The 26,136-nt window shown below is 35.0% G+C and overlaps 4 protein-coding genes across 5 annotated transcripts; 1 reads left to right on the forward strand and 3 right to left on the reverse strand.

The window, feature by feature from the left end:
- Positions 1-26: 26 nt before the first annotated feature.
- Positions 27-7,941, reverse strand: LOC141846182 (FAM10 family protein At4g22670). The gene is made up of 11 exons (XM_074734180.1): positions 7,763-7,941; positions 7,632-7,686; positions 4,720-4,887; positions 4,549-4,636; positions 4,390-4,470; positions 4,237-4,301; positions 1,597-1,737; positions 1,389-1,505; positions 1,115-1,276; positions 967-1,024; positions 27-372 (listed from the first exon to the last, which is right to left on the reverse strand). Exons 1-11 carry the CDS (start codon positions 7,870-7,872, stop codon positions 275-277), a joined length of 1,143 nt encoding a protein of 380 aa, XP_074590281.1. The 5' UTR covers positions 7,873-7,941; the 3' UTR covers positions 27-274.
- Positions 7,942-9,080: 1,139 nt separating this feature from the next.
- On the forward strand, positions 9,081-12,913 carry LOC141845916 (pentatricopeptide repeat-containing protein At3g09040, mitochondrial). The gene has a single exon (XM_074733916.1). The coding sequence runs from the start codon at positions 9,081-9,083 to the stop codon at positions 12,078-12,080; it is 3,000 nt and encodes a 999-aa protein (XP_074590017.1). The 3' UTR covers positions 12,081-12,913.
- Positions 12,715-17,894, reverse strand: LOC141845884 (uncharacterized). The gene is made up of 12 exons (XM_074733886.1): positions 17,689-17,894; positions 16,459-16,633; positions 15,966-16,291; positions 15,666-15,891; positions 14,972-15,051; positions 14,789-14,873; positions 14,498-14,629; positions 14,308-14,421; positions 14,172-14,219; positions 14,002-14,086; positions 13,297-13,350; positions 12,715-12,824 (listed from the first exon to the last, which is right to left on the reverse strand). Exons 1-12 carry the CDS (start codon positions 17,892-17,894, stop codon positions 12,715-12,717), a joined length of 1,641 nt encoding a protein of 546 aa, XP_074589987.1.
- Positions 17,895-19,996: 2,102 nt separating this feature from the next.
- Positions 19,997-25,092, reverse strand: LOC141845885 (vacuolar protein sorting-associated protein 2 homolog 3). 2 transcript variants are annotated; one of them, XM_074733888.1, is made up of 11 exons: positions 24,959-25,092; positions 24,643-24,687; positions 23,106-23,140; positions 22,481-22,531; positions 22,256-22,360; positions 22,100-22,171; positions 21,886-21,957; positions 20,926-21,006; positions 20,761-20,796; positions 20,626-20,681; positions 19,997-20,368 (listed from the first exon to the last, which is right to left on the reverse strand). In XM_074733888.1, exons 1-11 carry the CDS (start codon positions 24,990-24,992, stop codon positions 20,317-20,319), a joined length of 639 nt encoding a protein of 212 aa, XP_074589989.1. In that variant the 5' UTR covers positions 24,993-25,092; the 3' UTR covers positions 19,997-20,316. The 2 variants fall into 2 exon arrangements, with proteins under 2 accessions (XP_074589989.1, XP_074589988.1); XM_074733887.1 differs by having other exon boundaries at positions 19,997-20,371.
- Positions 25,093-26,136: the final 1,044 nt, after the last annotated feature.

The following is a 26,136-nucleotide window of genomic DNA, read 5'->3' on the forward strand; positions in this document are numbered from 1 at the left end:
AGAACACGGTTAAAGACTAATTCAAATGGTACAAACTGAATAATGTTTCTACTTTTAGTTTTGAGGAAATTAAAGAACTAACTTATAACCAAAGGACGACACAATCGTTGTAGGACACCGAAGCTGCCAGAACCAAGTACGTACAATAAGAAATTAAAGTAAAATCCAGCCATTTAATGTTCTAGAATTCCTCAGAAGAAGACTGACCAGCGGCAAAACAAAGTTACAGACACAATTAGGTTTATTACTCATATCTGAACTTCCATGATGCCCTCTATTTAGGTCCAGCAAATTTACCCATCATCTTCGCAATGACGGGAGCCACTTTGGGGTTTGCTTGGTGTTTAGCAAAGCTTGCTGGGTTACTCATCACTGCACCAACCACAACATCACAATTACCAAGAGAATAAGAAGAATCATTGCAGTAACTAGTCAAATAACACAGCTTTAGAGTAAGAGAACCTTGAGCAATGCACTGAACAACAAGGTTCAATGCATATTCACAAATTGTTGCATATTAGAAAGTGAATTTCATAAAATAATGTGTTCACCCTTTATATTATGATGGTGTGATCTCGATGTTGCCTGTAGTATTCAATGGCTTCACTTGTATCCAGGCACTCAAATACAAATGTTTGAAGTATAAAAATAAAAGTAAAAAAATATGTAACCTTTGTCCATCAACATTTAGATATTTTGCCATCAACTTATGAACATGTAACTTCTATATGGCATTTACTTATGCCGGCTAACAGTAACCAAAGGCAATTAATAATTTGAAAAGAAAACAAATCTTTTGAGCACGAATACTCAGACAGGCCAATTTGGCCTAACATCTGGAAACAAAGAGATAGTTACAAATCTACTATATGAGATATCAAATACTTTATTTATACTTGCAGGACATTATGGTTCACATAATTAAGAGGTTTCAAATTGGCACAGAACCCACGCATGTACACATACCTTCTTGAAGTGCAGCCATAACCTCAGGGTCACTAAATGCTGCCATAAGCTCAGGATCCTATTTCACATAGTAAAACAAACATCAATACCCTTAAGCCATATCTTTGTTGTAATAATGCAAGTAAAACAAAACAAATCTCATTCTCACATTTAAAATCTTGCTCATATCAATATTTCCAGGCGCAGAACCAGGCATAGACCCAGGGAAGCCTCCTGGCATTCCCCCAGGCATACCTCCGGGGAATCCTCTAGGTGAGCCTTCTGCTGTCCTACTTGATTCTTCTTTCTTTTTTGCCTTCTCATAAGCAGCCTAGAAGAAATTAAAGATAGCATACAAATAAATACAAACAGCATCTCACAGTTAGCTTTTCTTTAAATAAGATGAAATTTAGAAATTTTAGCTACCCATACTCAAAATGTACCTTAGCCTCAGTGCGTCGACGCTGCCTCTCACGCTCAAGTTTCTTCTCTTCTCGTTCCTTTCGCAGTCGTTCATACTTCCTATTGTGCTCTTCAATCTTGTGTGCATTGGGTTCGACCTGTATGGGACCACCATGTAGATTATAAATCCAAGTGCAAATCATTCTTGTAACATGCAAGTAGGTGTAGGCATGATAATAGAAAATAAACCTTTTTCAGCACAGAATTTATCTCCTCATCATAATCCAACTTGGATGCAACATGGAGATCCTTAGCAGCTTCTTCCCATTTCCCAAGCATAGCAAGAGCAATTCCTCTAGTTTTATAGCCTTTTGCAGAATCAGGATTAATCTGCAAAATGTTAACTGCATAAATAAATGCTACAAAAACAATGTTGAAGATCTAGCTAGCAACAAAAATAAAACCTAGGCTCCAATACTATAATCTAGAGGACCAAACAAATGTTATTGTTCAAATGCATTATTCATGTTCAAGCAAGTGGAAGAAAACAAAACATAATTTCATTTGATTTTGCAATTGACAAAAAAAATCAAACATAAAGAAAAGAAAGAAAGAATGATACATTTTACTATACACCAGTAAGCAAATTAATAACAAAATCAAGTTTAGGGGAACCAAAAAATTTAGGGAGGTGCTATAGTATATTCCAAGTTTGAAGTTCAAGACAAATGCAACACGACAAAATAAATGGCTAATCATGATTACAAAATTAATGAACAATGATAGTATCTAGCAGGGCATAGAACAACAGAAGCTTAAAGGAAAATCATAATTAACCTAGAGCAAGAGCAGATAATTAACTAAGACAAAGTAAGATAGCTGAAAAGCTTTGATGCCATTTAATTTATATGTAACTTACACTTGCCTTTGCCTTTGGCAAACATGAGGTTATCAAATGTTACCCATTTCCATTAAAAACCAAAAAGAAAAAGGTGAAAGAGAATATACTTTATAGTGCTTTCTCCTCCTTATGGGTTAAGAGAAGATAAAGAATTGGTGGATTGCAGTGTGTGCTTTATCAATGCCCATCAAGTTCAAGGGTTAAACTCAATAAATCACAATCACCCAAACATTTTGATAAAACTCTCTTTAAGACTGTGTAGAATTCGAAAGTACTAACTCTCAATTACTCCAATTTGGTTAATTGTGCATAGTCAGCATGCAAGATAATTAACCATTCCTGATGAAAAATCCTCAAGGACTCCTAATTTCTGGACGGTTCATGTGAGAAGTTCATGCTCAACTATATATGCAGAAAATGCCTCAACAAGCCAGCAGTTTAGTAAACCTTTAGTTCAACAAGTAGACAAACACTGCTGAGCATCGCAATCCCAAGTAATGTTTATATTTGTATGAGATGATAAGATGTTGCAGTCCTGTATCAAGTTTGAATTTACTGTGCATCAGGACTTTTTTTTTTATTTGTACACAATTGAAACTCTTATTACATGCCCACATAATGCAGTTATCATCAGGTGGCCCAATCCACATGTTCCAGCCATTTGCCAATTTAAAAGGCCTGAACTAGTATTTGAGTACAACCACACATATACTCAGAGTTTATTGAACTTGAAGAAACTATTAGGCATTTAAGTAGGATGGAAAGTGATACACAGTACGAGTGATGAAGGAAATTAAGAGAACAACATTCACATGTTACCCATCTTTAACATGAACTTTTTCAAAGGAACTATATATTTATGCCTATGTGTCATGAAGGACATGAAGAACTACAGAAAATAGAAGAAACTGATGATACGTTAATTTCATACAACAAAGCCATATCAATTATCAGGTGTATTTTCAGCTAACAGTAACAACTTTTATACTGGAGAAATTCATCCAAAGATGCACTCTTTAGCAGTAGCCAAATAAATCAATAAGCTACATATCTTTCTTGTTTTGCAAGCTAAATGTGAAAGGGTATCTCATCATATTTCCTAGCTTTATCTATTAAATGTACCAAATTTAGAATATGTTGCAGAAACTTCCTATAGAATTTAGAGATTTGAATAATACAACTCCAAGGGACAACTAACACTGTAATACCTCTAATCAGTAAGAGAAAGGAATAAGAATACATTCGATAACAAATAACATTGGTGAGTAATGATACTGAAATTAAGACGTGCAACTTTTTGGAAAGTCAATCGATTATAATGATGTTAGCTAACATTAGAAACATGAGAAATAGTGGGAAATGAATGGAATAACAGTCCCTCCCGCCATCCACAAGTAGGAGATGAAGATAACAAAACAGAGAATGCATGCCTGCTAAAAGTTCACAACAAAATGGCAAATAGATGTCATTTGAAAAATGTAAGGATGCCTTATGCCCATTAGATTTGTTACTAAATTTAAATTTTGTGCATGTATTTGTTAAAACTTAAAACATTGCAATAGCTTTCAAAAGTAGCCCTAAAAATTACAAAAAAACTTCATTTTGATTCAGTACTGGGAGATGCTCATTATTTGCATCTTATTTTCACCAACTCCAATTTTTCACATAAATACCGGCGTTCTAATTTTAACTAAATTTTAGAAAAAAAAAACATATTTTACATCAGATAGAGATCATATGCCACAATATCCTGCAATAACCTGTGTGTCCTTTTTCAGAATCAAGGCTCTTGCTGTTTTTGGATTAGGTTGATATAGCAAGTTAGCAACCATGAATGACTAGAAGCTGCAACGATAATCAGTCATATGCTTTGTTAAGCATGAAATTATAAATTCAATGCCTTCATGACAGGCTATGTCATTTAGGAGATGAATTGACAATAAGCCCAAAAAAAGGTAGTGCAAGCAGTTAAATGTAATGAAAATAACCTCTAGAGCAGCAGTTGCATCTCGAATTGCAGCATTAGGTTTCTTCATCTTGATAAAGACTGATGCTGCAGATGGAATAATGACCTGGATGATTCATAATAGATAGATATTGCCACAGAAGTATTGTACAAGTGGTGTGGAATTCACACTTACCTCTAGTAGCGTACATAATTGCTGATGTTGGATTCAGCAATATTGCCTCTGTAAGATGCTCAATAGCCTCGTCAAGTCTTCCTGTTTGTTAGTTAAAACAATTGTTGTCAGCCATAGTCTGCAATAAGAAACAGAAACACCATTTTAAATGCATAATACCTTCTGAAATTGACTCCATGGCCTTTGCCTTGGCCTCTTGAGAAGCATCACGGTTTTCATCTGTGACTTCAAGAGATGGATCTCCCATCTACAAAAAACAACCAAGGCACATGTCTATATTGATACTGCAATAGCAAGCATAAGTAGCACAAAACATCCAACTTCATTTACTTTTTGAGGAGGATCATTATCAGCTTCAACAATTTCTCCCTCCAACTCGACATCTGATTCGATAATTTCATCATCAGATTCATGATCTACTGGAGGGGCACCTTTTGCATCAACATCATCCTCATCAAGATCTGTGTCTATTTCATCCACCACTGGAGCTTGAGCTTTCTGCAATGAATACAAATCATGAAAATTGTGAGGTGGGATCTCAAGTGACAAAGGAAAGAGATCTTGTAAAAAAAATAGATCGGATAAAGTCCTTGTACCACAGATACAAACAGAGAAAAAAATAAACTACCACTTAGCAGTTTGATGAGATATTAAACTTTAGATGGAACAAATATATAGTGGCATTCTCTAGATATCAGAGATAGCACCAAAGAATTCCAAGGAAAAACGATAAATATCAATTGTTTATGTGACCCAAGCCTATTTTAAAATATACAAGATTGAGAATCTCACAAATATGCAATATAATTTAATCACTCAAGGAATTATTTCTCATCCAATATATGTTTCCTCCTTAGCCACCTTTTGTTGCCATTGAACAACTGCCAACACTTGCCACTTGTTCCACCCTCCTCTCCTTCCTCCTTCCATGATGATAGAAGATGGAGAAGAAAAGCCTGATGTAATGTTGATGCTGATGCAAGTGCGTGCAGCATGTGATGTGCAGACTACCGATTGTGTTCCCTCTCCCCCCACTGCCACTGCTTTATTGTCACTCCTCTCTGGTTCCACTCAAGACCTCCAACTCAAGTGTGTGCAACATGCACTGTCTTATCGTTCAAGGAATTATTTCTCATCCAGTATCCTTTTGCCAGCCAGCGTTAAACTAAGGCAAACACTCATGAAGCCACCTTTTTTTTTCTGCTGCCATTGAAGACTTCTATTGTAGACTTTATCCAACCCCAAGAAATGTCCAACAGGGCCTTGCATCCCTCTCCTCTCTTTCCACCCTCTTTCTCTTCCTCTTTGCCAGCACACATGTTGATACCTTGGACGATGCAACATCACCCATTTCACATATTTCACCTCTAGCACTCCGGTTCTCATGCCTTTCCTCCATCTCCCTATGCTCACTGCCAAGAGCAACAACTTTGAGGACATGAACTTCAAGGGTTCATTTATAAAATTATCTAATATAGTTGATATAGGTAGATGAGGTTACCTAGTACTAATTGGTTAACTTACCTCTTTAACACGTTATTAGAGTCAATCACCAGCCCTTAGCAATGTTAGGCATAAGGTAGCATGTCAAAAGGATAAATGTCAAACGACATAAACAGGAAGGGATGCTTAGGCATTTTGGATGAAAGACCTCTTGATATTTAAGGATGTGCAATAAGACTGACTTAACAGTAACCATAAGGGGTGAAGTTTCTACCTCTCATCCCTTCCTATTTAGCTCCTTTGGCATGTCTCCTTTCAACAACCCAACTCATGCTTGAATCTTGATATCATTAGAGGTAAGAAACTTGCTCTAATATCATGTTAGAACCAAAGAGAGGTCACTCAAATTCAAAATAATTAAGCGGAATCTCTTAATCTTGATACTAAAGCATACTTAATATGCCTCACTTGATAATTTAAAGCTAAAGGGTGAAGTTTCTATTTCTCATCCCTTCCTCTTTACCTCTATTGATGTGTCTTCTTTCAAGAGCTATCAAATAGAGTAGCTTCAAACAATCCACTATTTTATCTTTTTTTTATTTCATTTCAAATTTTTATTGTCCATCATTTTTCACAATTTTTTTGTGAAAGATCAAGAATTTTATGTACATAAAATATACTTTATTGCATATTGTGACAATAAAGACTTGGTTATTGTTGTTGTTGTTGCATATCGTGGCAAAAAATTAATGAAAAAATATTTATTATTCTAAATTCTAAATTTTCTATTTTAAGAAACAGAAACTAAAACTAAAAATTTCCCACAAATCAAATGCACCATTAGGGCTTTAGGTCATGTCATCTAAATTAATTCAAATGAACTAAATAAAAACTTCCCCTCAATTGCATGTGTTGCATGCACCATGTGCAGTTTATATTAGATCCCCTTCTAAATCCACCAACAGCAAAAGCAGCTAAGGCAGCCACTTTTGAAACCATAGTAATATATTATTCTTTGATCATGGTTGTCCCAGATATTTAATCAAGGAAATATCATTAGTAACTATATTTTATTAAATTTAGCTGTAAAAGATTAAATTTGACTAGAAATAGGCTGCTTACGAATTAATATTTATTGTTCTAGTGTTTTATGGAATTTATGAAAGTGCTAAGAAGTGAATTTTCATTATGTAAGGATCCAGATAGCAAGATATATCGCAAATATAGACTTGGTTGACACATTTTGGATTTATGTTAACTAATGGGTTGGCACTGTGTTGTTTTACATGGGCATGCCATTATAAGGGCTTCAAATGTAATTAGCAGGGGTCTCCTTTGATGACAGATTTTTTAACTTCACTCAATGGTTCTCTTCCTCTTTCTTCTATCTCCTCTCTCATACTGCAGTGATAAAAACATCAGTGCATTGTATGATTTAAAGTGACAAGAAAGGTAGATACGATTGCATAAAGGGCATTTATCTAAGAATTGAATATCAAAATGCTGGGAAAACAAGCCAACGCAATTTACCACACCTCCTAAAAGAGTAGTTGCCAACTAGTTTGCCATGTTTACTTCTAGGAAAAACCCTAATTATGGATCAAAATGGAAATTTATATTCATCGTCATGCATATACTGTGCCTCATTATCACATAAACTGGCACAAAATAATAACTAATGTGTTCACAAAAGCAGTTGCTTGTTTTAATTGAAAGAGGAGCGCATGTGAATCTAGCAGTAAAACGTACATCGATCAAACTAAAGAAGAAAAGGCAAGGAATAGGGTTTTGCAGGCTACCGCATCAGACGACGCCCCAAGACCGTAAGCTGCAGCCGGAAGCTCCGCGCCCAAACTAAATGCAGGCAACAAGCGCACACGTGAGATACACTCAAAACCGATGACGAAAAGAGAAGAGAATTCTATTTTACCTCTCAAGGTAGTCACGGAAGAAGGAAAGGGAAGGGTCGGCAAGGATAGCTGGATCCTTCTTGCATTGATCCACGAAGAAGCGCAGCTCCTTCACCTTCGTCGCATCCATGGAGTTGCGATCGCCTCGAGATTCGAAAGGAAGAGGAAAGGGCAGCGGAAGTAGCGAGCGTCTCCTGGGAAGCTGTTTGACCCTTTTATCGCATGCTACAGAACCTAGCGGCTTCTAGTAGCTTCCGAGTGCGGGCTTTTGGTGCGGGCTAACGGTAGAGCCTAGAGGCGAGACAGACCGCATGCGGACCCAATTTTGACATGTCCAAATTATTATATAGGTAGAAAATTAAAAAGACAATTATTTTTTATTTATATTATAAAAAGAATATTACTTTTTAAATTTTTATTAAAATAATATTTTATCCATTATTTAATTCCTAAAATACTCTTCCTTCCAAGACAATTTTAATTAAATTTGAATCAAAATAGCTTCAAATCAACTCCGTTGGTACAATTATTTTGATTCAACTTGGATAAAAATGGCTCAAAATTGCTCCAATATATAAGTTCATCTTGAAGTATGACTCAATTTTTATAAAAAATAATAATAATAATATCATCTTGAAAGTGATGTTAATTTGTATAATTTTTTTAAAGTAGTGTTAAAAAAATATTTTAAATAAAAAATTATAGATAAATTGTTCTTTTTATAATTTTTAAAAGAGGATAGATAAATAAGAATAATTATTATATATTATATAATAATATATAATTATTAGACTACTTAAAATATAAAAGTGGAGCAACTATCATGTAATCCCCTAAACGTGTCAAATTAAATCAAATTTTATGATATTTAAATTTATTAATAAAATAATAGAATTAAATTAAATCAAATTTAAAATAAATTCAACCGTTAAAATAAATGTTGGAGTTTGAGCTAATTTCTTTTTTAAAAGTTTAGCTTGATTTAAATTTGCCTTTTTTATTTAGACGTTCAATTCAAACTTATTTAATTATATTTTATTTAATTATTTTATAAATTGTTTTACTTATTTAACATATTAATAAAAATTTTATTTATAAATATAATTCATGAATTTTGTTCATGAACACTTTGTTCACGAAAATACTTACAAACTTTGTTTATGAACATTGATTATAACACGTATAAATTTAAATTTATTTATTTAATTTAATAAGTTATTTAAATTTATATTTTTTAAATTTATTTATTTAATTTAATAAATTATTTAAATTTATTTACTGCCCTAGCTCGTTTGAATAAATCCCTGTCACCAGCCGACGGATACCAATTCTTGTTAAATGCTTCGTTGGAAGCGTTCGTGGAGTTCTCAACTCCACTCGGTCCCTTTCGATTCTCGATCCTTCGCCCATCTTCTCACGTCTCTCTCCGCACAAGCGGTCTCAGTTAACGCCCGCCACCTGTTCGACGAAGCGCCTCTGAGGAACGCCTTCACCAGCACCTGCAAGACCATCCATGCCCGCATCGTCAAGCATGGGATCCGCCTCTCCGCTGCCGTCGGGAACGCCCTCGTCGACCTCTACTCCAAGTGCGGCCACCTCTGCTACTCCACGAGGGTCTTCGACCGCCTCGAGGAGCGGGGACCTGCCGCGTGGAACTCCCTCCTCTCTGCCCACTCGCGTAGAGGCTGTCCGGAAGAGGTTCTGTGTTCTTTCCGGTCGATGCGGTCCGCTGGTGGGCTGCCGGATCGGTTCAGCTTCGCTATCGCTCTCTCTGCCTGCGCCCGCTTGAAGGATCTTGATTTCGGCACGCAGGTGCATGGGGTCATCTGGAAGACTGGGTTTGAGTCCGACTCTTTCTGCGAGGGATCGTTGATCGATATGTATTCGAAATGCGAACGCGTTGAGGATGCCCGCAAAGTGTTTGAGAGAATTGCCAGTGTTGATACTGTTTCTTGGACGAATATGATTGCTGGCTATTCTCGTGTTGGCATGTTCAATGAAGCAGTTGCGTTGTTCTCAGATATGATAGGGAAAGGTGGAGTGCCCGACCGGGTTGCATACGTCACTGTTATAACTGCACTTTTGAGTTTGGGAAGGCTTAACGATGCAGAATCTATATTTTGGCAAATGCCTTCACCAAATGCGGTAGCATGGAATGTGATGATCTCAGGTCATAGTCAAAATGAGCATTTTGCTGAAGCTCTTAGTTTCTTTGAAGAAATGAGAAGTAGGGATGTAAAGCCTACTCGGTCGACACTAGGAAGTGTGTTGAGTGCTGCTGCTAACCTAATGGCCCTGACTGATGGCCAGCAAGTGCATTCTGAGGCAATTAGGCTTGGTTTGGACACAAATGTATTTGTTGGAAGTTCTTTGGTCAACCTATATGCTAAATGCTCTCAAATAGAAGATGCAAGGAAAGTGTTTGATTTTTTGGATGAAAGGAATACAGTCATGTGGAATGCAATGCTCAGTGGATACGTTCAGAGTGGTAATGCACAAGAAGTCATACCGTTGTTCTTTGAGATGAGAAGACTTGATTTTGAACCTGACGAGTTCACTTTTGTCAGTGTTTTTGGTGCTTGTGGTTGCTTGGACAATCCTAGCCTAGGTAGGCAGTTACATTCTTTAACAGTCAAAACTAATTCCCTAGCAAGTTTGTTTGTGGGTAATGCAATCTTAGATATGTATGCTAAATGTGGAGAAATCAGCGATGCAATGAGGCAATTCCAGCATTTACCTTACAGAGATATTGTTTCATGGAATGCAACCATAGTTGGACTTGCCAATAGTGGGAAAGTGGACGACGCATTGGATATGTTCCAAAGGATGAGGATGGATCAGGTTGAACCTGATGAGATATCCTTTTCCAGCGTTTTAAGTGTTTGCTCCAATCTACATGATTTTGAGAAAGGAAGGAAAATTCATTGCCTAGCTATCAAATCCAGTTTCAGTTCAAATCTATATGTGGCAAGCTCACTTGTAGACTTCTATGCAAAACTCCATGCAATTGATGCTGCCAAGAGAGTGTATGCTCAGATGGATGAAAGGAGCATTGTCACAACAAATGCTCTGATTGCTGGTCTTGTCCAAAATCATATGGAGGAGGAAGCATTAGAAATGTTTAAGCATATGCAGGTTGAAAACTTGAAGCCATCTGAGTTCACCTTTGCAAGCATTCTTCCCTCTTTTGTTTGTCCTTCAAGATCAATCATGGGTAAACAAGTGCATTGCCACTTGCTCAAATCTGGTCTCTTATATGATAGTTCGTTCCTGGGGATCTCACTTTTAGACATGTATTTGAACTCTAGTGAAGTTGAAGACGGCAAAAAACTCTTCTGGGATATGCCCGAGAAGAAGAGCATGGTTTTATGGACAGCAATCATTTCAGGGCATGCACAAATTGGTTACAGTGGTGATGCATTGCTTTTCTTTGGCAGTATGCATAGCTACAATGTTAAATCCGATGAGTTCACTTTAGCTAGTGTTCTGAGATCTTGTGCCGACTTATCTGACTTATTTTATGGCCGACTGGTGCACAGCCAAATCATACGCACTGGTTTTGGTTCATACAAACACACAAGTAACGGTCTCATAGACATGTATTCCAAGTGTGGGGATGTGGAAGCTTCTTTTCTAGTGTTCCAAGAGTTGGAGAACAAAGAAGACATCGTCTCATGGAATTCTATGATTGCCAGTTTTGCGAAGAATGGGCACGCCGAAGTGGCTTTGGAGCTCTTCCAGCAAATGGAGCAATTACAGATTCATCCCGATGACATTACCTTTCTTGGTGTCCTTACAGCTTGTAGTCATGCAGGCCTTGTCACCGAGGCCCACCGTTACTTTCATTTGATGAGCACGTACTATGGAATCACCCCAAGAGTAGATCACTACGCTTGCATGATAGATGTTCTTGGTCGCAGTGGTTATCTAAAAGAGGCTGAGGAGCTTATTAATAGGTTACCTTTTGACCCTGATGGTGTTATCTGGGCAACATTGCTTGCTGCCTGCAGAAAATATGGCGATGAAGTCAACGGCAAAAGAGCAGCAGATAAACTCATCGAATTGGAACCAGTAAACTCTTCTCCCTATATCTTACTTTCAAATATATATTCTGCATCTGGTGATTGGAGTGGTTCTAAGATGGTAAAAAAAGAAATGAGAGAAAGAGGAGTGAAGAAATCTCCTGGGATCAGTTGGGTTAATGTGGGAAAAGGAACTGTCTCTTTTGTGGCAGGTGACAAAATGCACCCAGATGCTATCAGAATCTATGACACACTAACTGATCTGACAACAGAAATGAAAGAAGATTACACTGATTTACTTGAAGTTTTTGGATGATATCCTACTTAGATTTTTGTTGTGCTGCCCAAGGCCCAAATATCAGTTCTCCCTGTGATTAGAAGAACATGTGGAAGGAGAATTTCAACAGAGTGTGGATAAAAGATGAAGAATATCTATGGTGCTTTTATTTGGAGGGGATGCTAGATGGTGAGATATTTGTTTGTTTCTTCAGAAGCAGCAACTGCGAGTATCCTTCTTACTGCTTCATGTGCTTCTCATCACATGAACATACGATGCACGTCTTGTAGCCACCTTATTCAATGGCTCTGAAAAGACACTGTACAATGTACATGGAATCATTCAAGTGATAGACCAAGGAAGAAATCATCGACTTTGAATATGACTAATGACACATGTACATCGTTTCAATATGAAAAGAAACAGTGAGCTGAATGAGATATACAAAGACCAGTTTCTTATTGTTGGGGGTCTGGAAGGAAGGAAGACATAGAATCGGCATTCTCGCCTTGCCATGTTATCCCAATGTAGGCACATGCTACTTGATAGCCGAGATGATTATGCTTATCTGAAGCACTCAATTACAATCCTTGAGCTACAATGCTTCCAGTATCAATGTGATTAAAGGAAACTGAGTTCTCACAACATTTTATAGTAATCAATGGCATGGCATTTACGGTGATGCTGCCCTCTGGCTTTTTGAGGCTTCTAGTCGGTCAGGCGAACCACTGAGTGAACGCTCTTGAACGAGTTCATCTTGCAGCTCCTCTGTCTCTGGGCACTCTGAAATATGTCATAAAATGAGGTATGCAAATAACAAAACTCAGTTGAAACATATTTCCTGTTTGAAGATCTTAATCTGTGATTTAATACGAGCGAGACAAACTCATTCATGTTCAAAACTTTGTGATCTTTCTAGTTGACAATGGCTTGCATAAGCCTCGAAAGCTTTAGTATAGGTATATGCATATGATGGAAAGAAGCACAAGGAGAGATCCTTTAGTTTAGGACTCTATAGTTTTAGTGGTTTTAGAATGTCACTGCATCGAAGAAGACCGAGCATGATTTCTGGAATCCAAACTTGATCGTGTCGAGTCGGAGTAAGATTGTACAACATTTGTCTACTAGTTTTAGTGAAGTAGCTTAGGAAAGCAAAAATTACCTCACAGAAGAAGTGCTAGAAAGATGGGTTTTGCACAATACTTCAACTACAAAGATATAATCCATATGTAATTTCAAGGGAACAGAGGATTACCAAAGAGAGATTTGATACTTGGCTTCCTCAATTTGCCCTTCTTCTTCAGTTCAGCTAAAACCCAAAACAAACATAATGATAAGAATGAACTCAATAAAACTTACTAATGAATCACAAACTTTAAGAGGGTGATCAAGGCCTTAAGATTTTATGACCTTATGACTAAATTGATCTAAACCATTTAGATCCTAAGTAGAATCTGAATTAAGAAGAATCTAGGAATCTACGATCCGATTCTATATTTTCTTCATAGCTCTTTTGTAAGATCTCAACCCAAAGTCTTCTGGACAATTTTTTTTTTATGAAAAAATTTGATTATATGAGATAATCTTCTTTATACTCTAATTAGAAAAGTATTGTTCATCCATCTATTGTTACTTATTACATAAATACAACACTATGAATTACATTTGCATTTTCATATATTTACTATATGTAGATATAAGTATATTACAAACTAATACACATGAAAAATATCAAATATAGTTCTTAAAATTATTTAAATTTAAATGTTACAATCCTATGATTTGAAGAAATTCAATTCCTAAAGCTGATAAAAACAGTATATTCATACAACACACTCAAACACAAGGAATCATTATAAGGAAATAAGGAAATGAACAAAGTTGACATCTCAGTAAAAAGATTATGATTATGCAAAAAAAAAAAAAAGAGTAATTTATATGTAAAAAAAGATGAATATACTCATTCCAGGCACTTCTCCATCATTGACTATTTCAAAGTTTTTATATGTGTATCCCATAAAGTTCAAATCCTTGGATGAAAGCATCTGCAACAGTAGAATCACAAGGTAATGGAATTGCTGGAAGCATAAAGTACTTAAAACTTGCTTGTGGTAGAAGTTCTTGTTCTACCTTTCTCCAAGGGCCTGACTTAGATGAAGATTGAATTTGGCTGCCAGACTGCAAGAGATTGACAGGGAGAGGCATGCATATTAAAGTTCAGAAGATCCAATTGTTCAAAAAAAACAAAATTCACTATCCAAGGTACCTCTTCGAACTTTTCAAAGTTTTGGGTATCCAGTTCATCTTTCACTTCAGGTATAAATGCAGCCTCCATTTCGTAAAGTTTGTCCCACTCAACACCATTGAACCAAGGGTGATCCTGATGTAGCAAAACTATCCCTTGTTATAACCTCTTCCATGGAGTCCTTTAAACTTATTCATGACCAAAAGCCAACCTTTATCTCATCAGCACCTTTCGTGCCAAGTCGTTGTTCAACGTTGCACAAGAGTCTACTGATTAAGTCTTTCGCTTCGGGAGATAGTTTTGCTTCTTCGGGGAACTTCAGGTGTGTTCTCCAATTAACTATCTGCATATATTAGTCCAAAACACTAACTTAGACTCTTGAACTATATTTGTTGTGTTGATTTTTGTTATTATTTTCGTTTAAGTGCCCTACCTAGGAGAAAATTCAGTTTCAGCCATTGAGTAAGATTTTATAGCAAAGGTATAAGGAATAAGAACAAACCTTTCTGCAGGTTGCCATAGGTTCATCAGAATAAAATGGAGGATAACCGATAAGCATTTCATACATAATGGCTCCTAGTGACCACCTATGAGAAGAATAGAAGGCAAACACTAGTGAACAAAGAAGGCCACCATCTGATGTGAGATGTGAATTGGTGAAAAAAAATGAAGCAAATTGCCTTACCAATCACATTCCACCCCATAACCCTTCTTCAGTAGGACCTCTGGAGCAATGTAGTCAGGCGTACCAACCGTAGAGTATGCCTGAAGAATTCATAGCAATGTTAAAGAGATGCTAGATCATAGATACTCGAGTTGAGAGGATCAAATTACATTGCATATATGTAGATAATTTGACTCTACTAGGATAGATACTCCATTCACCACCACAAAGTGCTCTTTGTAGATCAAAATCAGTGTGTCTAGAATCCAGAAATCACCCTCACTGTGAAAATCTTCGTCTCCCTCGTGATAGAGGCAATACAACTTTGCATTGTGTGCAACGGAAAACAACCCCCTTGAACATACCAAGAAGAAGAAGAATGCAAACAGACAAGAAAAGCGACAAGAGAGTTATAGTATGGTTCGACCTTGAGCCACCTCTATGAATAGAATTTAAGTATATATGCTAAGTTACAAAGAAACCTATAAGCCACTGCTTAAACTATGTGCAAAAGTACTCAAATATGAACCAATAAGTAGCTTGGTTATATTTATTGTATCTAAAAGACATTAAAAGGTTTTCAATACCCAAAAAAGCTGTGAAAAAGCATTTTATCAATAACTAAGGACAAAATTCCAGTTACAGATTGTGAAGAATGCCATAAGATGAAATCATTTAGTCTTAATCTGATGATAGGCACAATCCAGTTTCTTACCAATGACCTCCTATTCTTTTGCCAGTGCTCTAGCTGCTCCTGTTGAGTACGTTTCGGTAAAGATGGCTGTTCACTGAGTTGTGGAGAACAACTAGAGTTCCTTCCACCATTAGTGTCCTTTTCTTGCAAATTCGGAAAATAACAATGCAATGGCTTACACAATCCAAAATCTGAAAGCTTAAGGTGGCCATATCTGTCTAGTAGTAGATTATCAGGCTTTATATCCCTGAAAAGCAAATTTTACATGCTGATTAGAAAAGATGATAATTCTGATACATATCCATGTTAAGCTGTGATAACCTGTGAATGTAATTGTGCTTATGAATAGACTCAATAGCTAGAACTGCTTCACCAATATAGAATCTAGCTTCATCCTCAGTCAATGTATCCTTTCGCATAAGCAATGTCATCATATCACCACCAGGAAGATACTCCATGATCAGATACAAGTAGTCATTGTCTTGGAAGGAGAAGTATAGCTTCACTATACAATTTCTATCGACCTCTGCTAGAAGATTCCTTTCAGCTTTAACATGCTCAACCTGGCCGCGACGTAACATTTCTGATTTCTTAAGCTTCTTCATTGCATATGCATTACCAGTGTCTTTCTCCCTACAAACCCAGACCTGCAGGATGTTTTTCTTATTCCATTAGCCATATATAAACTAGAAGAATGGTGAGTATAAAAGAAGATCTTCCTCAAATGATCAAATGGAAGTATCTGTTGTTCCATGAAATACACAAGGAACAATTCGAAAATCACAAAAAACCAAGAACATCCTTGATTGCATACCTCCCCAAAAGCACCTTTTCCTATCATTGTGAGTAGTTCAAAGTCATCCACTCCCATTCTGTGCCTTTGAAGGCGCATATACTCCGTCTCCTTCTTCTCGAGATACTTAAGAATATTGAGTTGTTCTTCTTCCGAAACATCCGAATCAGCTAGCTTCTTTTCCAGAATACATCGTCTGTAAAGTATATATGCAATGTGCTGAAAGATTAGAAGGGTGTTTATCAAGTGCTAGTTGAATATTCACAGAGACTGATTTAAGTAGGAGCTGTCCTGGGCTGTAGCCCAGCCCTGTCTATCTTATAAAATTTAATCATTGATAAATATAACTGAAGGAGTTGGTGGAGCAGTTGGTTAGCAGTGGATTAATTTCACCATAGGTCAAGAGTTCGAGCCTCTCTTGATGCAGAATATATAATATAATTTTAATCAGGTTATTTTGGACATTTTTAGTTATTTTGGACTCTAATTTAATTTTTTAAAAATTATATAAGATTGACTCTAATCCAATTTTAAAAAAATAGATACATATTTGAAGTCTACAATTTGGTATAAAAAAAATTAATATTTTTTTTTCATTATATTTTGATGTTTAATTCGTCCTTTTCATACTTAAAATTAGCACAGCGCATTTTTAATTTCTGGATCCGTCCCTGAATATTCATGTAAAGGAGTTCAATTCAAAACATCAAAAACTGTGTTTGTTTAGAAGAACTTGCATTTGATGAAGATTAGGGCTGAGCATTCGATTAAAATCGAACCGAATCGAACCGAATAAATCGAAAATCGAATAAACCGATTTTTTTCGAACCAACCGAACCGATCGAATTTTTCAATAAAAACCGAATAAACTGAACCAATATTTTATCGGTTAATTCGGTTTAACCGAATTAACCGAATTATTTAAATATCATGAACATTTTACTAATTAATTAGGGATTTATAAATTTATTTACTTAAAATTTATAAATTATTTTTTAAAATTTGAATAATTCGGTTTATTCGATTTAACCGAATAAGAAATTTTAAAATCGAAACCGAACCGAATTAACCGATTTTTATAGAAAAAATAACTGAATTTCTGAAATAACCGAACCGAATTTTTTAGTTCGGTCGATTTATTCGGTTTAACCGAATTGTTGCTCACCCCTAATTAGGATCCACTTTTGTACAAACCAAGTTCTATTTCTTCAATCTTTTACATTATGGAAAAACTTTTTATCAAAGTCATACCTTTCCTTGCGTTCTTGCAGATTTTTCATCTGCTCCTTGTAATGATTTTCTATGTATTGTTTGGCTGCAGCTACCCTTTGCCTCGTAGCACTGGAATGCTCTTCTTCATAACTCTCATCGACACCATTCAGTTCCTGCTCTTTCTTATTCTTTGAAACCTTTTCTCTTTGCTGGAGTTTCTGCAGCCAACTCCTGGCCGAATCCATCCCCTTCCACAATCCAACCGACTGGACGCCTAAACAAGATAATATCAGTATGAACTAACGCAAAATATTCGAGCGTTCATTCTTCCTAAACAAAAAAAAGGACGTGTTTCTTCCCTCTAAATGCATCCATTCAACAAAGCAGTAGGCGATTCAAAGGGTCGAAAAGAGGAAGGCAGGAGGCTACATAATGGACGTAAAGAAGAGAAGAAGAGGAGAAGGGGATTGAAATGGAGGGGGAATTGGTTGGCAAAGAGTTCGGAGGAAGAATCGATGGGAACCGCAGGGAGAATTAGGAAGGTAAATAATATGGGAGGAGGGGAAAACATGCGACAGCCCCAGCCATTTTGTATAATTAACGTTTTCCACTCCACAAAAAGGCAAAATTTAGCTTTAATTTAAATAAATAAAACAAAATGTTGTATCACATGTTTCTTAAAAATTCGAAAAATATAAAGATTGCAACTCTAGGAAATATTGTATTTTAACATTTTTTTAAAGTTTATAAATAAAGTTGTATTTCTAGACCGAATTTTGCATACGATACTGTATACCATACCGAAAATTTCGGCATAAAAAAATCTATACCATTACCATACCGAAAATTCGATATACCAAAATTTCGGTATACCGAAAATTCGGTATACCAAATTTTCAGTATAGTATAAAATGCATACCGATCATATCGAAAAATATTGGTATACTGAAAATTTCGGTATACCGAAACTCACTTTAATAAAAATAATAAATAATAAAAGATAATCAATTCAAAATTCAAAAGCCACATAATAACATAAAATCCCTTTCATAATAACAAAGCATTAATTAAACACAATCAACATTAACGGCAACTAAAATATTAATTACAAAAATTAACAACAACTAAAATATTAATTACAAAAATTAACAACAACTAAAATATTATTACAAAAGAAAGTTCATTGATAACAACTAACATCAACTAAAATATTAATATACAAAAGAAGTACTTTTTCTTTCCAAAAAAAATCCTTATCCAAAAATTAGCCATCTCATATTTCTTTTTCTGTTCCCTGCATTCTGAAATAATTACCAATATTAGATTAATGAACTAATAAAAACATGATATATGTGTGTATTAAGGGAGAAAGAGAGGTTCACCTTGGTCACTTATACTTTATTATCCTTTCCTTGGGTGATCATCTTTAACATTGAAAAATTCCATGGCTTGCTTTGAAATATTTTTTAGAACCACTACTTGCAAAAGAGATCAAGCTTATAAGAGGATATATAATAGGTATTTCGGTATATACCAAAATACCGAAAAATAATAATTTCGTACCGATATCGATACCGAAAAATTCGGTATGGTATAATACCGTATCGAAATTTTTGGTATACCGAAATTTTCGATATGGAAGGTAAATATCGGTATGGTATGTGCGGTATACCGAAAATTCAGTATTTTTTCCCACCCCTAATCATGATTGACTCCTAACTATATTTTAATCAACCGTCAACAAACTAAGTTGCAAAATACAAAAAATTAAAAATTAATATATATATATATATAATATCTAAAATTTTATCTCCATCCTTTTCAATAAAAAAAATAGAATCCACCACCCCAACGACTCCATACGGTCGATATCTCTATCCTCTATTAGAAGAAAAAATTTACAATGATAAATTATTATCATGTGATCTCATGTGATTTTGATATCACAAATTTAAATCATAAAAATAATCTTTTATAAAATATGAGAGATAAAATCAATGAGAGATAAAATCATAAAAATATGAGATCTATCGTGTGGCGCCGTTGAAAATGCATATTCCACCTTTACTGAAAAGAGATAAAATCGAATACAATAGATCTAATGTGATTCAACACATTTTTTTTGAATAAACATAATATCTTATTTATCCACTAGCTTTGACTAAAATTGCACCATCTTATCTTCCAATAACTTGAATTTTATACAACTTTAATTAGGAGCTAGAGCAGAAATATGAATCGTAATACGAGCAATTACCTGGACTTTTGACAATAAAACAATCATGGATAAAGTGGCATGAATTGAACCATAACTTAATTAGTTGATCGGAGTCAAACCCACAAGAGATTCATCCAAAATCACAAAGTTTATGCATAATTGATACCACTTGTGCTAATCTGTCAGCTACGTACAGTAGGCAACACTGGATGTGTTTTTTTTTGTTTTTTTGTTACATATATTTGAATTGGATGAACATAACAAGGAGCACAAATGTTACGATGGAGGTAAACAACATAATTGAGTAAACATAAAATTTGTGTCTAGTGGATTGCTTCACATTGTGAATGTGGAGTGAAGGTAATCCGTAGGCCACTCCTACAAGTGATTGTCTTCAAGAGAATATTCACACATCATATCGAACGAACATTTTGAGCATTGAGGAGCTTTCATGGGTGTCTGAGGGCAGCCATCCTCTTCTCAATATCATCAACCTCCGCGCTGCTAAACATCATGTGTGCATTAAAAACATAACGTCAGGATATCAAAGAAAGCCGAAGAAAAAGCATCAAGTTCCAATTGAATGTGTAGTAGAAGCAAATTCATTGAAATGTAAATTAGATTATCAACATCAATTCAGCAACATAGTTATCCTTCGATTGAGTTCTCGGTAATGTTATATGACTAGTAATTTGACAAGAAGATGAGCTTATGTTAGTAGCATAAAAAGAGTTCAAAAGGACATCAGAAGGGCAAACCTCTCAGCATTTTGAGCATTCTTCAGTGAGATTCTTCCTTTTGGAGCAGATGACAACTGCAAGGATGTTTAGGCGTCAAAGTCTGAACTTAAATTAGGAATAGCCACCAAAATATCAGACACCAAAGATACCAACCTGAGATGCAACGTCAACACCAATTTCATCCAACACCTAAGAATATGAAAGAAAATTCAAAACAAATCGAAAGTTAGCAATGTGGATAATCTGAAAAAAATATATTGGAACAGCACAGAAATTGCCTGATTCTGGTAGACTTAAAATACCAGAAATAAATCATACCTGACTTGTCAGGTCTTCAATTTCATCTTCGGCCTCGTCATTGTCTAAAACTTCATCGATGGAGTCTGACATCATCTCACTCTGAACTCAAAAGTGAAAGTTTATGATATAATGGCAGCAAATTCATGCCTACTTTGGTTACTATGAAAATGCCTATCCAAAGAGAAAGATGGAAGTAATGCAGAATGAACAGGAGAGAAACCCAGTGTATTTTAATTTTTATATCAAGAATCAAACACTATAAACAGTTTAGTAGGAAGAGGATATCGCCTACATTTCTGAATCTATCTATTTTGTGAGACAGAGAAGGCTTTCATATAGCTTATCAGGAAAAAGACACTTTGGAACTAGAATTCAATTTTGGTACTTTTAGTGAATTCTTCAATTGGAGCTATAGAATCTGGGATAACCCTGGCAACAGTAGTCTGATTACTTTCATAACCTACCCAAATAAAAAGTTGTCAAAAGGGAAATTACATTTTTATTTCTCCAAACAAGAATTGGAGTTGAAATCCCTGACTGATAATTCAAGGGAAATATCTTTCTGTCAAAATCTTGTTGCAAAGAATGTTGAGGAATGGTAATTAGCACAAGGTATGAATAAAATGTTAATCTGATACTGATCTCTGTGCTATTCTTCTATGTACATCTCACCTAGTAACTACAAAATGATAATTTTTTATCTTCAAAAGCAAGACACAATGACTCAAATCAAGGGATACAAGATGGTATTCATTCATATACTGAACATACTGCATGGTAAAACAGTTTCAAGGCAGTCTACTTAAAAAAGGGTGGTTCACCTACTGGTCTTTCCTTGGGCTAGTAATACTGCCCTTACAACCAATACGGTATTTTAAACCCTGAGGACAACAACTATGCTATAACTAATAGAGGTGGGAATCCTAAATTATTAAACAAAGAATTGATCTTATCAGACAAAAAAGGAAATGAGCATACTGTCATATCCATTTGGGCTGACTGTTTTTGAAATTCTTGCATAATCTTGATTTGCTTAGCAGGCTCCATTTGCTGCAGAAAATAAATGGCATTATAAGAATGAAACCTTTCTAGACGACACAACAGTTATGATTTGGACATATGTTACCATAGTGAAACAGAAATAGTTTAATTTTCTACAAATGCCTCAGAAAAGTCAGAAGTTTTTCTAGACCTTATTCATTGCTCCCATTGCTTTGCTTGCACCTTTCATGCCAGCAGCAACTGAGGTGGTGGCATGCATTGCCTGAAAAATTAATAATAAACTTTAATCATCAAATTCATGTTTTCTCAAAGATTTAGATAACTAATAGAAAAGAGTTGTTCTTACTTGTGTGTGAGTTGCTATACCCCTCATCTGAGCTCGGCTACCTTGTAAATTTGAGATTTGTTGCCTTAAACGGATAAGCTGACGGGCTAAAATTTTTGTTGCAGCCTGGAAAGGATGTCATTAGGGAAATGCAACCATCATTTTCTAGATCAGAAGAAGCTGCTTCTCTGCTGACCATGATAAACATATATTTTAAGGATTGTTAAAAGAAGTTGATATCCTTACATCATTTCCAGTTTTTGCAGTCCTTTTTATCTCAGCAACAAGTCTTTTTTCCTGTCATTGTTCAAGCTTGGGTTAGGGCTTTGTTAATCATCACCTTTAGAGTACTTTAAGAAATTCTGAAATCGTAAGGCCCTATTTGGTTAGGTTCGATAGTATTAAAGTAAATTATTTTATTATATTAAATTATAGGTAACACTACAATAATATGTTTAGATTATTATTCACAACATATGATAATATAAAAATAATAGAATTAATAATATATATATATATATATATATTATAAGTGTATTGTAATATTAATATAGTAAACTATTATAATAATGTTTATAATAAAATAAATCTTGTATGATTGTATTATTATATGATACTTAGGACTCTTCATCTACCCCTACCGCTCTAGGAACTCTATAACCCTATTGATCACATGTAAAAAAATTTAGAAATAGTCAAGAAATAGTCAAGTCAACACTTGGATCCACATCCATATCAGATACCATTTTTCAGAACAGTAAATTGGCATTGGTTGATTTAGTTTCGAGATCAAGATTTTTTACAAAAATTTTGCAAGAAAAAAATTATTAAAACAAAGGTAAATTCAGTCAAAACAGATGGAGGAACATACTTCCAACTGCAATGCTCCAATCTCCCTCTCCATGCCTAACAAAATCAAACAGAGATGGTTGAGCATGCTTTTGCATGAGAAATAATAGTGCAAATCACGGATGAATATCCACAATAATTGTACACACATAAAGAAAACTGAAGATTAATTATTATGTTCTAGATGCGCCCACACACAAGTGCCAATAGCATTCTTATTTTCATTCCAAAAGTTCAGAAGGTGCACAAACCTACTATAAAAGGAAAGTCACCAAACTGTATCTAAGCTATGGCCTAAAATATGGGAGTGAAGCAAGCAAAGTACTGATGTGAATCTAGCCATAAACTGCAAAGGAGCAATCTATTTTTAACCTGATCTGGTTAATTAGTAATAGTGATCACAATTTCATGCACAAATTGCTTGTACAAAATAACATTTTAACCATGACTTCAGATGCTTCACCATAATCTGGTGGTCAGTGCATGTGGATCAAGTTTCATTGAAACAGAATGTCAATTGGTGCCTTCAGATTTACAGAAATAGCAGTTGCAATCAAATATAATGTGTTAAACTTGATTAGCTATCTACTTATTCAAAAGTTAGAGCAATTAGGAAAGAGACCAATTTATATCTACATTTAGATTTATATAATGGACCACCACACTTGTATATGAAGGACTAATGAGTGTGGGATTCGTTGTTTCAACATACCCCTTTCATGCCAAATATGACTCAAGGGTATGTAAGGACCTTTTTTTTTTTTTTTACACTGGTAGAATTCAAACCTCAAACCTCCTCTAATATCTTATTAAAGTTGATTGGCTAACCACCTACCATAAAAGCTTCAGCCAATAAGGGAAGAACCCAATTTATATTTATACCTATATAATTGATCACAACACTTATCCATGTGGAACTAATCAGCATGAAGCCTCCTAGCCTCAATAACATGCATGTGATAAAAAACATCTTAGAGACATGATGTAGTCATGACATCCATGTGATGAGAAACATAAATACACATTTTTATCATATCTAAAAACAATTTACCTGTATTATTTAAAAAGGATAAAGTTGAGAAGTCTTAAATGTCTAACACCTTTAGCTGGTTGCATCTTTAACATTTTACTAGGATGATAAAAATAAAATATTAATTATCAAGGAGGCTACTCCCAAAGAAAACTCAAGATAGACACATCTTAAGGATCATGCCTAATGCTAGGGTGCTTCTACATTGGTAATTACTCAAACCTCACAGCAGCATATTCAAATATAACAAGAAAAGTATTATTGAATTTTACCTTTATCAATGTGCTAATTGATCTAAAGTTGAAGGGATCATTGGTTCCATTCTTTGTTAACTATTTAGGTTTGCCTACATCCAAGTATATTTCGTTTTCATTTCATTATCAATGTCTTAGTCTACATTTACTGGTTATGTAACAAGCTAGATATAGATAGCATCTATCGCATTTTTATACAGATAAAAAAAATCTAAACAGAGTGAAATTTCACAAATAGAACTTTCGAAATACCTTAAGCAACATAAAAATCATACCTCTGGTGGAGTTTGCTATCTCCCTCTTACTAGCTCGCAGAGCCTCTGCGGTCAAAACAAATTCAAATTTTATTAACGCCATTCATCAAAAGGGGTAGCAGAAGACAAAATTTCATCTTTTTTCTGTAGAAGATAAGGCAGAGCCTCGTAAAGCAAAATTCATCATCGAAATTCGAACGCGACGACTTATCCCCAATACTAGATTTCTATTTACATCAATCGGATATAACACCTCGATTTCGATCTAATGAAGTTCTGCAGAGTAATACAGAACGAATACTAATTCTACGAGAGGAAAGAAGGGAGGGGGATTCACCTTTGGCTGTGGGTTTCTTGGAGAAAAGATTCATCTTTCCCAAAAGATTCGCCGACCGCCGATCGAAATCGGAGCAAAATTGAGGGAGGGCTGCTGGGAGATCGGGCGTAGTCTACACAGACCTATCCTTAGTCGTGAAGAATCAAGAAGAGTTTTATTTTACATTTCCATTTTTATACTCGGGAATATTATATTCTAATCCTATAATTTATAAAATATTGCCTTTCACAAAATTGCAAAGTTATAATTTTACTTCATATTCGTTTTCAGAAATTATTTTACACTTTATTATGGTTCCTTTTCAAAAGAGACCACGTTCGATAACATAATTACAAATACCTCCTTTTCATTTTAGTTTTCTTTCCAAACTATTCTACATTATAATAATAATGTTTAGTTAAAATTATTATAATTATAATAAAAATAAAAAGTATTTGTCCTCAAAATATTCACTTTATAATTTTAAATTATAGTATATTTCATCATTTAATTAAAATAAATAGATAAACATGGTTAAAGTCACATCCGTTAAGTCGGATTAGATTAAACACGTAATTGATCTGCCCCATTAAATAATTTAAATGGATTAAGTCCGTGGATTGAAAAGAAACGTGCATGGGTTGCAGGTCTAAAGTCGGTTCATGAGTTGAGAAGAAAAAAAATTAAACTGAAAAACTTAATATATTTGGATTAATCTATCTAATTTGCAATTCAAATTTAAAAATTTTAATATTTTTTTAAATTTTTTATTTTTTAATGAACTCATATGTTGATTCGTCTAACTTGTAATCCATTTTAGATTGGATTGAATTGAAAATTTCTCAACGTATATATATTTTTTTATTTTTTTGATAGACTTATGAGATGAGATGGCTCATCTAACTCACAATCTATAGTTGAACTGAAATGGAGATTTTCTCATCTATCAAGATGATGGATCGGTCCATCCCACTCATCCCGTCTAACAGCTCTACATGTGGTGTATAAACTTACATAAACCAATTGAACCAATCCATTTGTGAACCTCCAATCCATCAACCGATCTAGCAAACCTCGATTTGGTCTAAACCCCCCTAGAGTACCAAAACCAAACAAACACATTCTTCTAATATTCTCATGAGTTTTCTCACTCACTAATCACTAGGATAGTGTTGTAAAATATCCTACTAAACTGATTT

Source organism: Curcuma longa, chromosome 15 (genome assembly GCF_044706935.1).
Source record: "Curcuma longa cultivar G26 ecotype Majalengka, Jawa Barat chromosome 15, ITB_CL_G26_1.1, whole genome shotgun sequence".
Classification (NCBI taxonomy): Eukaryota; Viridiplantae; Streptophyta; class Magnoliopsida; order Zingiberales; family Zingiberaceae; genus Curcuma; species Curcuma longa.